The sequence below is a fragment of the Atta cephalotes genome (genome assembly GCF_000143395.1).
Source record: "Atta cephalotes unplaced genomic scaffold scaffold00031, whole genome shotgun sequence".
Taxonomy (NCBI): Eukaryota; Metazoa; Arthropoda; class Insecta; order Hymenoptera; family Formicidae; genus Atta; species Atta cephalotes.
Window position 1 is genome coordinate 1,808,722 of NW_012130095.1, and position 14,493 is coordinate 1,823,214.

Below are 14,493 nucleotides of genomic sequence, written 5' to 3' on the forward strand. Positions count from 1 at the left end.
AATAAAATCAATAAAATCAGAATTTTGTGAAAAACAAAAATCTCTTATAATTATTCCCGTCAAAATCTGATCAATAAATTAGTATGAAGAAAAAATATAATAGAAATAAAAAGCATTGAAATTATTTCAAATTCATGCTGTCTTTTTTACAATAAATTCATTCCAACTGAATATTTATTAAATCCATTATAAACAATCTATATTTTTTTTTTATGTCAGATTTTAAGATGGAATTTTATTTATATATATTTTATTAGTAATTATGATATGTATGTTTATACATATATTGTGTATTTTGATAGATTTTACAATTTATATTACATTTTGATATATTTTACAATTTTATGCGGTATATAAAAATATAAAAATATAAAAATATAAAAATACTGTAGAATATAAATAATGAAAATATAAAAATAGATTCATTTTAGATTCATTAGATGGATAATTTATCTGATTATCTCGATCATAATATGAGGCAATATTTTTTAATATGAGGTAATAAATTTCTTTATTGCATGACAAAATTTAATTCGCTATTAGGTTATTATTATCATTATTATTTCAGATTGATTGTATTGCAAAAATTCGAAAATAATCAATTGCGAAAATAATCATATATCTGACATATATTAAAAATACATATATATATATGAATATTATCACATCTAATTTAAAATTGGAGTTGACGCTTTTCTTACTTAGTTAATTTATTTATATACCAGTCTTGTAATAATTATTGTAATTTAAAATGGATCTCAAATATTAAAATTCTAAAAATTATATAGATCCTAATAAATTATCTTTTCGTTATTAAAATTAAATGTTATTTAAGCGTTTAAATACATATCGTTTTCATTATAATAAACACAATTTTAACGTGGTTAACGCAACATTTAAAAAAAATCTAATACAAAACATACCGTTATTTAAACGTACATTAATGCCAAAAGCAGTAATATTGATTAGAGTACTGCTATTGGCCACATATACCTACAGGCAGGTGAAGCCAGGTGAGACCAGTCCGGATCAGACTGGATGGGAGGTGGTAGAGAAGCAACCAGGTAGGAAGGTAGGGAGCGAAAGTGAGTGCGTCTCCAAGAATGGACAAGAAGGTGCGGTGACTACTATGAAATAGTGACAGAAAATTTCGCGGTGGGTGAGGATACAGTCCAGAGTATCGGCGGATCGGTTTTCTTTCGATCGCTCATTCGATCGTGAGAAGCACGGAAAACGCGTGCGTAACGTGCTGCTGTTGCGAAAAGTACGATGATGATGTGGATTGTAGTATCGTAGCTGGTACCAGTCCATCAGCACGCAGAAAAAGAGAGATTGCGAAGAACAGAAAGAGAAGGAAAGAGGCATGCCATGTTACGAACGTGTTGCTGATGCGATGCAAGCCAGTGATTCTCACCACGCATCACGAGGTAACGCATGGAAGAAGAAGGTTGCTCCTGCGCGTTCCTCGACGTGTATTCAGTGAGCGTGAAGCCGCGGTGACGTAAACGTGTCTGCATAAACCTCCTCCGCAAATACATAACGAAAAATATTCCCATTTCGGCGACAAGATGACGAGAAAACTCAGCAAATTCTTGATTCTTTTCGATAACACGAATCTATTATATTTTCCTGGCCACTTCTTGTCCGGCCGTGTTCTCATAGAGCTGGACGATGAAGCTTAGTAAGTAACGTTTTATAGAAAGAAGGTATTGAGTTCATGATCAAAAAAATCATTTTTGCGCGTAAAAAAGTATATGCGTTGAAGACAAAAATCTTTTTTATTAAGACGCGATAAAGTGTCAGATTTACATAGATATGTACATAGTAGACTTAAGTAAGTAACACAAATTTAATAATGTGGAGTACATTACCGTAGCGTGTCGGGACTGCATTTCCATGTTGTGGGAGAAGGTGTAGTTCGGGTACGTAGTCAACGTGCCGAGAGAGTTTACGACAAAGAAAACTACATTGATTTTCGCATGCGGTTGTTAGGTGAACCAGGTGAATTTTAATTATTTCAGATTATATTGTATATATACAATTTTGAGGATATGTAATTTAACATTTTAAATCACGTTTCAACAATAAGTAATGTGCGCTTCAGTAAATTATTCGTATAATATAGCATAATAGTATTATATGATAATAGCTTAACAAAAATTTTCTCTCTAATAATTTACTGTGATGTAATTAAGGAGATAGCTTGACGTCTTTTTAACTTAATTAAAGATACAAAATAACATTTTTAATAGGCGAAGGACCATCATTGCTATCTCCCGGAATACATAGTTTTCCGTTCAAATTGGGGTTGCCATTGGGTCTACCTTCCACTTTTCTCGGAAAACATGGATGGGTGCAATATTATTGTAAAGCGGCTCTTCGCGAGCCAGGTGGACTTACTCACAAAAATCAACAAGTCTTCATCGTCATGAATCCGATTGACTTAAATCTGGAACCTCCGATATTAGCGGTGAGAGTTGTATTAGGATAATCAATAAATTAATCCAGGTGTACTTTATCATCACGTTTTAATTCGTAAATGACACGTGGGTATAAATTTGTACCAGAAAAATTTCCAACTTGGATATTTGAAGAAATTAATTTTGTTTAACGCGCAAAATGAATATTTTTTCAAAATTCAATATTATCAATCGATTAGTTAAAAAATTTTACATTGAAAAATATATTTAATAATTATATAATAAATTTTAATTCCATTTTTAACTCTGGGAAGATGTAAAACATTAATGCTGATGTGAGTTCGCATTTAGGTGTTTTTTTTTTTACGAGTGCTCAAAAGAGACGTATCTTTTACGGGTTAAATTCATTGATTGAATTAGTCATATTTGTTTTACTAAAAAATTATTACGGATAAACATTAGTTTCCTGAATGAACACCTTCACATAATTCCGATTCAGACCAAGGAAAGTGTTTCGCGCGTGCAATTAAATGAATACTCAGCGTTCATTATCATAACCAAGACCCAGATACTGGTCACCGACCTGTATGGAAAGCGTTGCAAATATCTTCATGCAAGACAAAGAATTTAAAGAAATTATATATTCGACACAAATACGTTCGATACAAATAAATTTAAGATTAAATAAAAGGATGCGAAACATTCCGTTTGCGTGGTGATTCGTATTTGCATTGTTTTACGCCAGTTACAACATAACGATAATCGCTAGATCATGATGGAATCACCGCCCATATATTGCGGCAGCAATACATTTGCATCTCTAGAAAAAATTTTTCGCGTTGGCGGACAGCATTCAACGACGAGCATTGTTCAATTATAGATAGATAGATGTATCGGCAAATATTAACGATCAGAATAAACACTCTTTCCTTTTTAAGATATCGGTTAATTTAGAAAATTTAGAAAATTTAATTGAATTCCGAAATTATATATATATGAATAAAATGTCTTTGTGATCGAACAGCAACCTGCAAGGCAGGAGATTGAACAGCGTGTGGGAGTCTCTTGCGTATCGGGTGGTCCTGTATTCTGCAGGGTTAGTCTGGACCGGGGTGGATACGTACCTGGGGAAACGATCGGTATTTCTGCGACTGTCAGCAATCGCAGTAAGGTACATTTTAATCAGCATACAATAGATACAATTTCAACGCTTTTAATAAATACAATCTCGAAGGTATACTCAAAGCATGAAAAATTGAAAATTCGAATTACCAGGTGACGATGAAATCAACCAAGGCGTCACTCACCGAAACGATACAGTATCTGTGTCGAGGTAAAGTGCTCGCTAGCGAGACTCGCGAGCTGGCTAGCGTTTCTAGGGGGAAGATTCGGCCAGGTGAGAGCGAGGAATGGCTAAACGAACAAATGTACGTTCCTCCGTTGCCGCCGACGAATCTGAGAGGGTGCCACTTGATTAACGTTCTTTATCACGTTTACGTGAGTGTCAAGAGAGAGAAATGTAATTGCGTCAGAATCCTCGCGAGGAATTCTTGAAATTTATCTGCTTAACATTTCTCTGCAGTTCGTCATAAGCCCGAAGAGTCTGGACAAAGAAATCAAATTACAAATACCGATCGTGCTAGCCACGTACCCTTTGAGGCCGGAGGGTGCACCAGTTGGTACGGCACCGTCCAAACGGGGTGCTCATTATCCATCGACGCTACCCATCTTCCGACCTTGGCTCGACGACAAAGCTTTCGAAATACAAGAGTGAAAGCGTAATATTACGTATCTATTATTGGATTATTTCAAAATTAGTGTCTAAAAAGGTATTAATTTTCTGTGATCGTAGGTCACATCAGTTGCGCTTCCATGCGTTTATGCTATACTTCCTTCAAAATCTTCATCGATTCTTGTATTGCTAGTCACAGCAACGTTCGTGTAAAATTTCAAAGAATCGATGGATATTTGAAAATGCTGTATCTGGTGCAATTATACGCGGAGAGAATTTTCTTTTAAAATTTACCCTGAAAATATGGTAGTTGTGGTACAATACAATATTTTAAAGATTTTTACCATGTACTTTAGTAAAATTGATCAAATTTATTTTATACTATTGTATTTTATTAATGAATAAGAGAGATTTTACATTAAAATTCTTCAAAATATATTGTCCAACGACTGTCATATTTTTAGAATAAATTCTAAGAAAAAATTCTTTCCGTGTAGCTGTTAAAAAATGTAATGTACATTGAATATTATGAATAGTGACAATATTTTAATCCGGTTAATTGCATTTATGAAAAAAACAGATGTATAAATTGTATAATATTATATAATGTAAAATAATTGAACTTTTAACCCTTTCGATACTAACGACAACTATAGCCGTTCAACAATAAACATTCGCTATGTTAACGACGACTATAGTCGTCCAGCGTTAAGTGTTCGCCGCGCACTAATGACGACTATAATTTAATAATTTACTTTTAATAATTTACTTTACACAATAAAATTTAACTACTATGCTTCTCTTCTCCGATGATATTTACGTCATAGTTGTCCCATACAGTGATAGCTTATTCGCGATTCGACTGTTCGCAGCAGAGGTATAGTGGCGAAAAATAAAATCGTATCGAAAAGGTTAATCAAAAATATGCGGAAAGTAAATATAAAGATAGGACAAATTAAAATATATTTATAAAGAAAAGACTATATGTATGTATAAATTGGGAAAAATCGTTTAATGACAGAAAAATTTAGTAAAAAAGTACATTTAATTATCCATCTCTCCTTTCAATTTTGTCAAAACTTGATCTGTCGTAATTCCTGACACTATAACTACTTTTTGCCGACTTCGAGATCCCTGCAAAAAGCAAAAGTTTAAAATATGAACAAACTAGTAAAACTGCTTCGAATTAATCCAAGCACTAACCCGATCCAAGGACACATCAGATTTTCTTACTCCAAAAATCGAAGCTAGATACTTAATGAGTTCAGCATTGGCTTCACCTTCCGTTGGTGGGGCGGAGATTGCAATACCTACTGCTTCGTCAGAAATATCTATGGATATTCATTTCTTTAACAATAATTATGCGATTCCGTTAATAAAATTTTCTTTCTTTGCAAAGACTACATAATAACGTTAAAACAAGTGCTTTCTTCTATAAAAAAGCTGTATTAAATGATATTTTGCATTACCGGTTACATTGTTACATTTCGCTCCGGGTTTAGCCTGAATTTTAATTGCAACGTTTCCATCTTTATTTAAGATCACAGGTCCCGTAGATGAATCCTGCAAACAATGCGTTAATGAAGACAATTTCTCGACACACTCGGCATGTAAAAGCGCGGGCAAGCAGTCAATGTCCCATTGCGTATTTATTATTATTCTCAGAAAAACGATTAAGTGATCAAAATACGCATAAGAAACACGTTGTTTCTTATGCTAAGAATTGCTGCACCTTATATGCAAGAACCATAAGGCTAATTACATTATCCGTTGTTGTCGTACGATAAATTTGTAAAGTCTGTTGATTGGCTATAGAAATTTGAGAACCTCTTTGTTTTGCAGCCAATTAACACGCTTGAAAACTTTGTCATACGACAAAAAACTGCAAATATTAATATTAGTGTAATAATTCGTTCATTTCTTGCACAGTTTAGCACTTTTTTGCAGCTACAAAAATGGATAAATCATCGATTCGAAATCGGGTCGAGACAGCAAATTGAATACGCTCAAGTACAGACAAGAAGACAGTAGAGTTTTCGAATCGCGTTCGAAAATTCTACTGTCACACAACCCGAATATTTATTTTATCCTTTATTCATCGAATATTGAATAAAGATAAAAGATACTCGAAATTGGCAGGGTCAAGTTTTGGAATGCATCCCAGATAGAGTCGTAATTAAATTATAATTATATCATAGAACGTCATCATAGAACGTTATCATTTAACAATTAAATATTAGACCATGATGTCTTTATGATATATTATTGACTTCTGCGTTCTACTTAGGTATATAATGAGTTTTCATTAGCATATGTAAACTTTCAGCAAGCTAATGAATCAAACATACTTGCCTTGTTGAAAAGTTGTTTCCCTAACAAACGAGAATAGATTAAAATGGATTGAAATTTTTTTTCTATCCAAATGCGTATTTTAAATAGCGAATACTTTTTTTGAATTTAATTAGATTCAATTGGATGCAATTGGATTGAAAAATTGCATTTCCTATTCAAAATTTTGAATTGAACAGTATTCACAATTGTGTTTGTGCACAAAAAAAGCTAATATTATTTTTTGAAAGGCATAGAGATATGCTCCAATTCCTAAATGAATAAAAATGCATTCAGAATTGAAAAGCATTCATTTTAATATTAGTGAATCAATATTTCTGAAAATCTGAATCTATTTCAATTCATTTCAATCCATTCTCGTTTGCTGGGAAGTTTTTGTTGTGTTAAATCAACGTGTTACTACCGATTCCAATTCTTTAATCCTTTTTTATCTATTTCCTATGACACATATACTGTAGCGAAGTTTAAAGTAATGAATTTAAAAGTGAAAGTAATGAATTTAAAAGTGAGTCTTATTTAATGCGTTTCGTGCGCCACGTGGTAAGTGACAGATGTCACAGTTCCACCCACGTGTAATATTCTGTAGGTACAATTTTGTAATCGCAGCAATGATGAGAACCAGTCGTAACTAACGTAAGGTTGGTAGACGTGGTTAGTCACTTTTATCGACACGGAGGATGGAATGGCCACTTGGCCAGAAATGGTAAAGTGTACATAACAGAAAATGTCACATTACTTTCGCGACAGATGATCGACTATCATATGGGTGAGAAATCGGTAAGTGCAAGATCAAGATGATCACTCACATCAGTGCCTGTCACCTTTGGCGTCTTCGCATTTCTCGTGGATCGTTGTTTCGACATTTCACGCGTGACGATTAAATACTTGTAGCCGCTCTTTAATCGCGTAACCATGTGCTTTTCGTGAAATCGTTTATCGTCCGTTCACACAAAGATTGAAAATATACAAGCGATTCTTCCCGTGTTATTATTGCCTTAGAATGTCGATTATTTTGAAGTCTCCTAACCTGAATCTTAATTTTCACAAGATTTCGCGCATGTCAGACTATTGCCAACTCAAATATAGTAACGTAACAAAACGCATGCCCACTAATTTTGAATATAGAGCACGATAATACAAATCAAATGAAAAACTCGCGAATAACAATCGAGATTTATTACATCGCAGATCAAATATGCCGAAGAAATTTGTGGGTGAGAATAGCAAGGCGGTTGCTGCCCGAGCTAGAAAAGCAGCGGCCAAAGAGGCCGAAACTATTAAAAAAGCGCAAGAAGCTGAAGATAAAGCATGGGAGGACAATGATAAGCAAGTATTGAAGAAGAAACAAAAACAAGTACGTGTCTTAACTACAAATTAATTTTAAATGCAATTTAGAATAATTTGTAATTTTTTAATATTTTTTTTATTATTTTGGGATATCGATTGAACATTCTTAAAAAAACAATCGCATTATTTGAAATGAGTACACATTTATTATATTCAGGAAGAAATCGAGAAAAAACGTCAACAGCAGTTAGAAAAAAAAGCTGAAGCAAAAGCCCTGCTCGAAAAGGAAATGGCAAATATAAAAGTTGGTGGCAAGCAGCCTGCTTCGAAAATTACCAGAGCCGAAATCGTTGCTATCACTGAGAAACGAAATCAAGTGGCAATGAAGAAAAAGGAAGAGGAGAGACCTATCGAGGAAAATTTAAACAGATTGATTTTGGAAGGTGAAACGGCTCACGGTATAGACGAGGCTATATCTGTTTTAAGGTAATTAAATTACGTTCAAGACATTAGAATATAATCTGTATAAAATTTACACAATCTTGATATAAATACACCCTCAATTTAATGCCTTTTTTTGAGAAAAATAATAGGCGACAATAGAATCCATAGGAGAGCTAACAAAATATTAAAATTTTTATAAGAATAAATTTTTTTAATTACTATTGTTTTTTTTAATTAGTATTTTAAAACATAAATATTGTTTTTTTTAATTACTATTTTTTTAAACTATTTTAATTTATTTTTCGTTATATAGAATATTTACATCAATTTGCAAGAGAGCGCTTTATATTTATGGCCAAGGTATAATTACACTGTATAATCACAATAATAATTAAAGCTTTGGAAAATCTTGATATTTTATATTTCCTAAAATATAACAATTAAATTTAATTCTTCTTTCATTATCTTTCATTTTCTTTTCAGCACAAAAGATCCTGAAATAGATCGACATCCAGAGAAACGAATGAAAGCCGCGTACGCGAGCTTTGAGGAACGAATGATGCCGATAATTAAAGAACAAAATCCTACTTTGAGATTGAGTCAGTTGAAACAGATACTTAGGAAAGAATGGATGAAGTCGACTGAGAATCCACTTAATCAAACGTTAAATCGCTGACGATCGTGGTGATATCAAACGAGCGTGACACATATTTGCGCATCGTCGACTGATTAATTATTTAATTTTGTTAAAATAAATAACCATTGTGATGTAATCATCTGTATACAATTTTTATTTGTAAAACATATAACTTATAAAAGTATTGTATGAAAAATAACGATATATAAATCAATCTTTGGTAAATCTATACGTTATTTCATAGCCTCTGTTTAATCTTTGTTAGATCACTTTGAATAACTGTTTTCTGGCATAAAAGAGTAAAATAACTTTTTTAATAAAACTTATTTATTTTAAATGGCATGATATATAATTTATTTATTAAGAATTCTTAGGTATTAAATTTAAGTTTAGTTTAAAATGGAACATCTTATACTTGACATATTGAAGCTACGGTTCCGATTCACACTTACAATGTTTAAAAATTATTTCATTCTTATTATTTATCAAATATTAAATAAGGACAAATGATGCTCATGTGCATTGTAAGTGCATTGTATGTGCATGAATCAACTCGAGTATTAAAAATTTCGAAATATTAAGTTATTTTAAGTGATCTAAACAAATGAGACGTTCATTTTATCTGTACATTTTTTTCTGTACAAAGCTTGGCACATTTTTAGGAGGCCACATGAACTTCATTGATTTATCCTTATCGTTTAGTTCATTCGAATAAGTCTTCTTGACTTGTATCTTACTTTTTCAGTTAAATATTATATTTGACTGAGATAATTAAATTAATTGATTGAAATAATTTGTTAATTGCTTGAGTCAATGCAATTTTGGTAATATAGCATTTTAGACATTTTTTTTAGAATCAAGATATCACTACTGCCATTTTTTGTTCTTCCACAAATCTATAAAGCAATGTATCATATGATTCAGTTGTTGAGGGCATTCAGTCATTGGATTATGACCAGCCATTGGAATAGCTTCGAGGAAAGCCTTCATCATTGTCTAAAAAATTTAAGATAAAGATCAAGATCAAATTCAAATTAAGATATTTAAAAAAAAAATCATCTAGATATATATATATATATATATATATATATATATATATATATACATATATATATATATATAAAATTTCTATATTTATATATTTTAGATAATATATTTTTTATTTATGTATATAATATTTAATTGGATGATGGATCACATGATATGAACTTACTCTTTCCATTTGACATTCTTGTACTAACGACACTTTATTGTCTCTTAGTCCATGTATTAGAAGCGTTGGTGTGCATACCTTCCTGTGGAAGGCATAGTCACCCTGCGGCCAATTCATGCCTTTCAATACGTATTTCATGTGCGAAGGCCATTGTTTCATCGATTCTTGACCGCAATAAGGATGCTGTCGGCCTCGCGCGGAATAGAGAATATCTCGATGAAAACCGCACATCAGCAGAGGCGCAAGAATCGCCCTGAGACAGCAATGGCCCGCGCATTCTGTGCTCGGTGGAGCAAGAGGAGTCGGACCGCCGCCCGATATTAGCACAAGTTGATGAATATTATTATCATATTTACAAGCTAATGCTGTAGCAAAACTGCACCTGAAATTTATACAAAATGTTCGCAGATATTATACTGTAAAAAATGAAATGTTAATTTTAACTTAAAAACGTATAGTGGACTTTCTGAGACATGCAAAAATATTAAAATTAACACAAAAATGTTAAAAAATATCTTTGTTAACATTTTATTTTTTACACAGTGCAATTTTTTAATATTGTTATAATTAATATTAAATATAATTATTAATATTGCCAAAATATAAAAAAAAATCTAATAAATTTAATATAAAAATAATATAAATTTAAAACTTTTTTTAATAAAAGTAATTGTCCGAGACAAATTATGGAAAAGTAAAAAAGAATATTTTACAATGCACAGTTTTAAGCAAACAATATCTTACCCGTAATTATGTGCGACTAAGACGCACTTCTCTCCAGGTTTAAAAGCGTAATAGTGTAAAACAGCGTCCAAATCCTTGAGTAATTTGTTGAAATGGTAATCTCTAGGACGTCTGGGCGCTGAGCTCATACCGTGTCCGAGCATATCGGGAGCAATGCAAGGATAACCGAGAGAAGAGAAATACTGCAACTGATGCTCGAAGACTTCTGCCGAGGAACCAAAACCGTGTAGAAAAACTATAGTTGGTTTTTTATTTCTTCGAAGCGTTACTGAATCGCGGAGACTTAATTTGGTATTTTCCTGCGAAGAGATTTCATCGAATTCCATCCATTTTTTCTTGTAATCTTTGAGCTCGATAGGAGGACTTTCCGTTAATTTTACATCAATCTTTAATAGAGTCTTGTCATTTGGAGATGAATCTCTGTCGTTGCTTTGGAATTCTAGGCGTAGTTTCTCGAAATTACAATCCATGTTAGCAGTATCTTCCAGTCGCTCCACTTTCCAATCAGGATCTGTCGATGATGTCTCAAGTTTAGACGAAGTTAATTCAATCTCTTGAGAGTTAATCTCACGTTCTCCTCCTACTGGAACCGCTTTTTGCAAATTTGTTTCGAGACTGTCTTCTTCCGAGTTATTCATTGAAGAACCTCTTCCCAACTTCTCATCAATGATTCGTAAAAGAGACTGTTCAAAGCTGGGTTCTTGATCAGGTAATTGAAACTCGATGGTCTCTACGCTATTTATTCCAGAATCTACACAATCCAATTTTTCCGAAGAAATTCTTTCCGTTGGTATTCCAAGGTATAAATCTGCTATTCCAAAAATAGTACAACAGTAATGAAAAGTTTTATTGTGTAAAAAGAATATCTATAGAAATTCTTTTATTAATGAAATTTGAAGAATAAATAATCTTATTTTTTCTTAAATGTATTCGCTTACTGTGTTTTCTTGCAGAACAATCGAAATCTAGAGAAGCTAATTCATCAGTCGAACCAACGAAAGCGGGATTCACATAACCCTCGCTTATCGAAACTCTGGTGAATTGATTTTTATGCTCGTTTTCTGTAATCCATTCTTCCTGCATCTTATCTTCTAGAAGACGAGGATTAATATCGATAAAGGAATCATCTCCGTCCTTTATCGAAATTTTGGATTTATCGGACTGTGATTTTATCAAATTATTTTTCGTTCGTTGCCAAGAATGTTGAACATTATCTTTCTCCACACTAATTATATGCTTAACGGTATCATCAAGTACCTCTTCCAAAAGTGTATTGATATACCTATAAAATTTATTTTCTTTTATTTTTATATACCTACAAATTTTATATACCTCCAAAATAATGCTTCTTAATTTATCAAATGTAGTAGGGCTACGTTTATTTGCACTTCATTCATACGAACAGATTTATACTTAATTCCAAATATACGCTCATAACTAAGCACTTATTAATCGATCCATTCAGATAATAAGAGCTCGACATACTCGACTGCAGTTTCCGAATTTAACAAATTTGAACGTCAGCTATTATTATTGAAACTAAAAAGGATTGGTAGAAAGAAGAGTTAATGAGCCTCTATTATCTGAATTATTCGGAACAATCTTGTTCCTTGATGACATGTTTCGAATAAATGAAGTTGTACTACAATCTAGAAAAAAAATAGCAGGCACTTTAGAATAGAGTATTCAGGATATATTATTATTTTATTATTAAAAATGTTTAACGATAATTAAGAAAAATTTTTCACGTTTCGTTTTTATCCATTGTATCAGTTGAGTTATAATGGACTTACCTTTCTAAATCTTTGACAATTTGTTGTTTGGCGCTCTGTTCGAACGGCTGGCGATCAATCATTAATGTCGAAGACACCGTCGTTTCGTTTGCGCAATCGGAAAGTTCCGAATCGTCTCGTAACTTTTGCAGATTCATGGACACCCTTTGCTCCAATTCTTCGATTCCACGCGCGTTCTTCTCGGCCTCACAGAGACTTGTTCGGATGTGATTTAATTCCGCGGATATTATTTGCTCTTCGGTGGTGCTCAACGCGCTGGCGGACTGGCGGAAAGAACACCTGCAATTTCCAGACGGATGCGGTCTCCTGGTCCACCGATTAAAGAAATTGTCGTTGACCGACTCCGGCCGGTCAACCGCCGTCTCATAATACCAGCCGCTCTTCAGGGTCGGCCTCAGAACGCGCAGCGTACGTCGCGGTGCCACAATAAAAAAATCGCAGTCGGGCAACTCGATTCTGCCGGGACTGACTCGATTTCGATTCCTCCAACACTCGAAAACCTTGCCGTACCAAGGAGATCCCACTGGAATCTCCTCTTTCTCCGTTGCCATCGTTTCTTCTTTGAGACCCGCGGCCGAATCATAAATACATCAGTATAACCGATTTTTGAACAGTCGAATATACGATTGTCATAGCTCCGGCGTGGTTGCTAATTCCTATTTGCTGCCTATGAAATGAATAATATTAGGTGTGGGAAAAAGTTCGTGGCGTTTTTCCCATTAGATGGGAAAAACGCCACGAACTTTTTCCCACATCTAATACAATTCAATGATATAATTAATGTATTTAAATTTTATGTATCTAAATAACAGTTATAATATTCATATTGTCTTTTCAATATATTTTCCTTATAATTTTCTGAACTAAATATAAATAAAAACTATCTATGCTCAATGATTTATTAATTATGAAAAGTTTTATATAACAGGTCCACTTTTTAAATAAATTAACAATCATAAAAAGATAACAGTCATTGATTTTAATTAAGTAACTATATATATTATATCAGAAAATTCTTGACAGTTGCTCTAAATACCATTCCGCTTAGATTGCTAACGTTATAATTATAGATCAGCGAGTTTTTATTGCGCAAATATAAGCGACTTTCTCAATTTGCAACACTTTTCCTACGTATTCTCTGTACTCAAGCGATAAGATTTCCCCCACAAAAAAAAACGAAAGCGTTCTTTCCACGGTCGAATAATTCGAAAGAACTTTGAAGGCATATTACTTTCAAACAATGAAATTTATTCGGATAAACGCACGAGTTTGAATTTGTTTTTAAAACGAGTTATATATTCTTATGACAATGAAACTTTGAATAGCGAATGCAAGTTACAAACATAATAACTTAAGCTTACAAAAGGACTTTAACCGATTAATTATAGCATTCTTTTATAGCGACGTAAGTGTAGACTACCTCTCTCTCTCTTTCTATCTATCGGAATAATCTATTACAATATTTAATGATATTAGGAAAAGTATAACGTTAAAGGATATATGTAATGATGAGCATATGATTTAATGCGCATATAATTCAATGATTTCACTTTTTTTCGTAGAACTACTAAACTGCTGGTAAATATATTCGTAAATTTTTAAAAGCCTAAACACTTCTGCGCTTAAGCAATAAATAAAACATGATAATATTAATACATGATAATATCAATTAATATATATATTTATAACATGATAATATCAATTAATATATATATTTATAATATATATATTAATCTAATTGAACTGTCTATGTACAAACGATTTTGAACAAATCTTTATGCAAAGAGAGAGAGAGAGAGAGAGAGAGAGAGAGAGAGAGAGAGAGAGAGAGAGAGAGAAGAGTACGTATATACATACTAGTACGTTAGTAAACT

General features: G+C 32.7%; 4 protein-coding genes across 4 annotated transcripts; 2 read left to right on the forward strand and 2 right to left on the reverse strand.

Annotated features, from left to right (window-relative positions):
• Positions 1 to 1,568: 1,568 nt before the first annotated feature.
• Positions 1,569 to 4,194, forward strand: LOC105620966 (arrestin domain-containing protein 3). Its single transcript, XM_012202441.1, has 6 exons — positions 1,569 to 1,681; positions 1,877 to 2,001; positions 2,253 to 2,470; positions 3,445 to 3,591; positions 3,696 to 3,917; positions 4,003 to 4,194. The coding sequence occupies exons 1-6, from the start codon at positions 1,569 to 1,571 to the stop codon at positions 4,192 to 4,194; spliced, it is 1,017 nt and encodes a 338-aa protein (XP_012057831.1).
• A 1,002-nt stretch (positions 4,195 to 5,196) lies between these two features.
• Positions 5,197 to 7,415, reverse strand: LOC105620967 (UPF0235 protein C15orf40 homolog). The gene is made up of 4 exons (XM_012202442.1): positions 7,308 to 7,415; positions 5,622 to 5,715; positions 5,356 to 5,483; positions 5,197 to 5,286 (listed from the first exon to the last, which is right to left on the reverse strand). The coding sequence occupies exons 1-4, from the start codon at positions 7,413 to 7,415 to the stop codon at positions 5,197 to 5,199; spliced, it is 420 nt and encodes a 139-aa protein (XP_012057832.1).
• A 281-nt stretch (positions 7,416 to 7,696) lies between these two features.
• On the forward strand, positions 7,697 to 9,083 carry LOC105620968 (coiled-coil domain-containing protein 124). The gene is made up of 3 exons (XM_012202443.1): positions 7,697 to 7,855; positions 8,006 to 8,274; positions 8,716 to 9,083. Exons 1-3 carry the CDS (start codon positions 7,697 to 7,699, stop codon positions 8,906 to 8,908), a joined length of 621 nt encoding a protein of 206 aa, XP_012057833.1. The 3' UTR covers positions 8,909 to 9,083.
• Positions 9,084 to 9,736: 653 nt separating this feature from the next.
• On the reverse strand, positions 9,737 to 13,170 carry LOC105620969. Its single transcript, XM_012202444.1, has 5 exons — positions 12,620 to 13,170; positions 11,765 to 12,108; positions 10,827 to 11,637; positions 10,083 to 10,464; positions 9,737 to 9,865 (listed from the first exon to the last, which is right to left on the reverse strand). Exons 1-5 carry the CDS (start codon positions 13,168 to 13,170, stop codon positions 9,737 to 9,739), a joined length of 2,217 nt encoding a protein of 738 aa, XP_012057834.1.
• Positions 13,171 to 14,493: the final 1,323 nt, after the last annotated feature.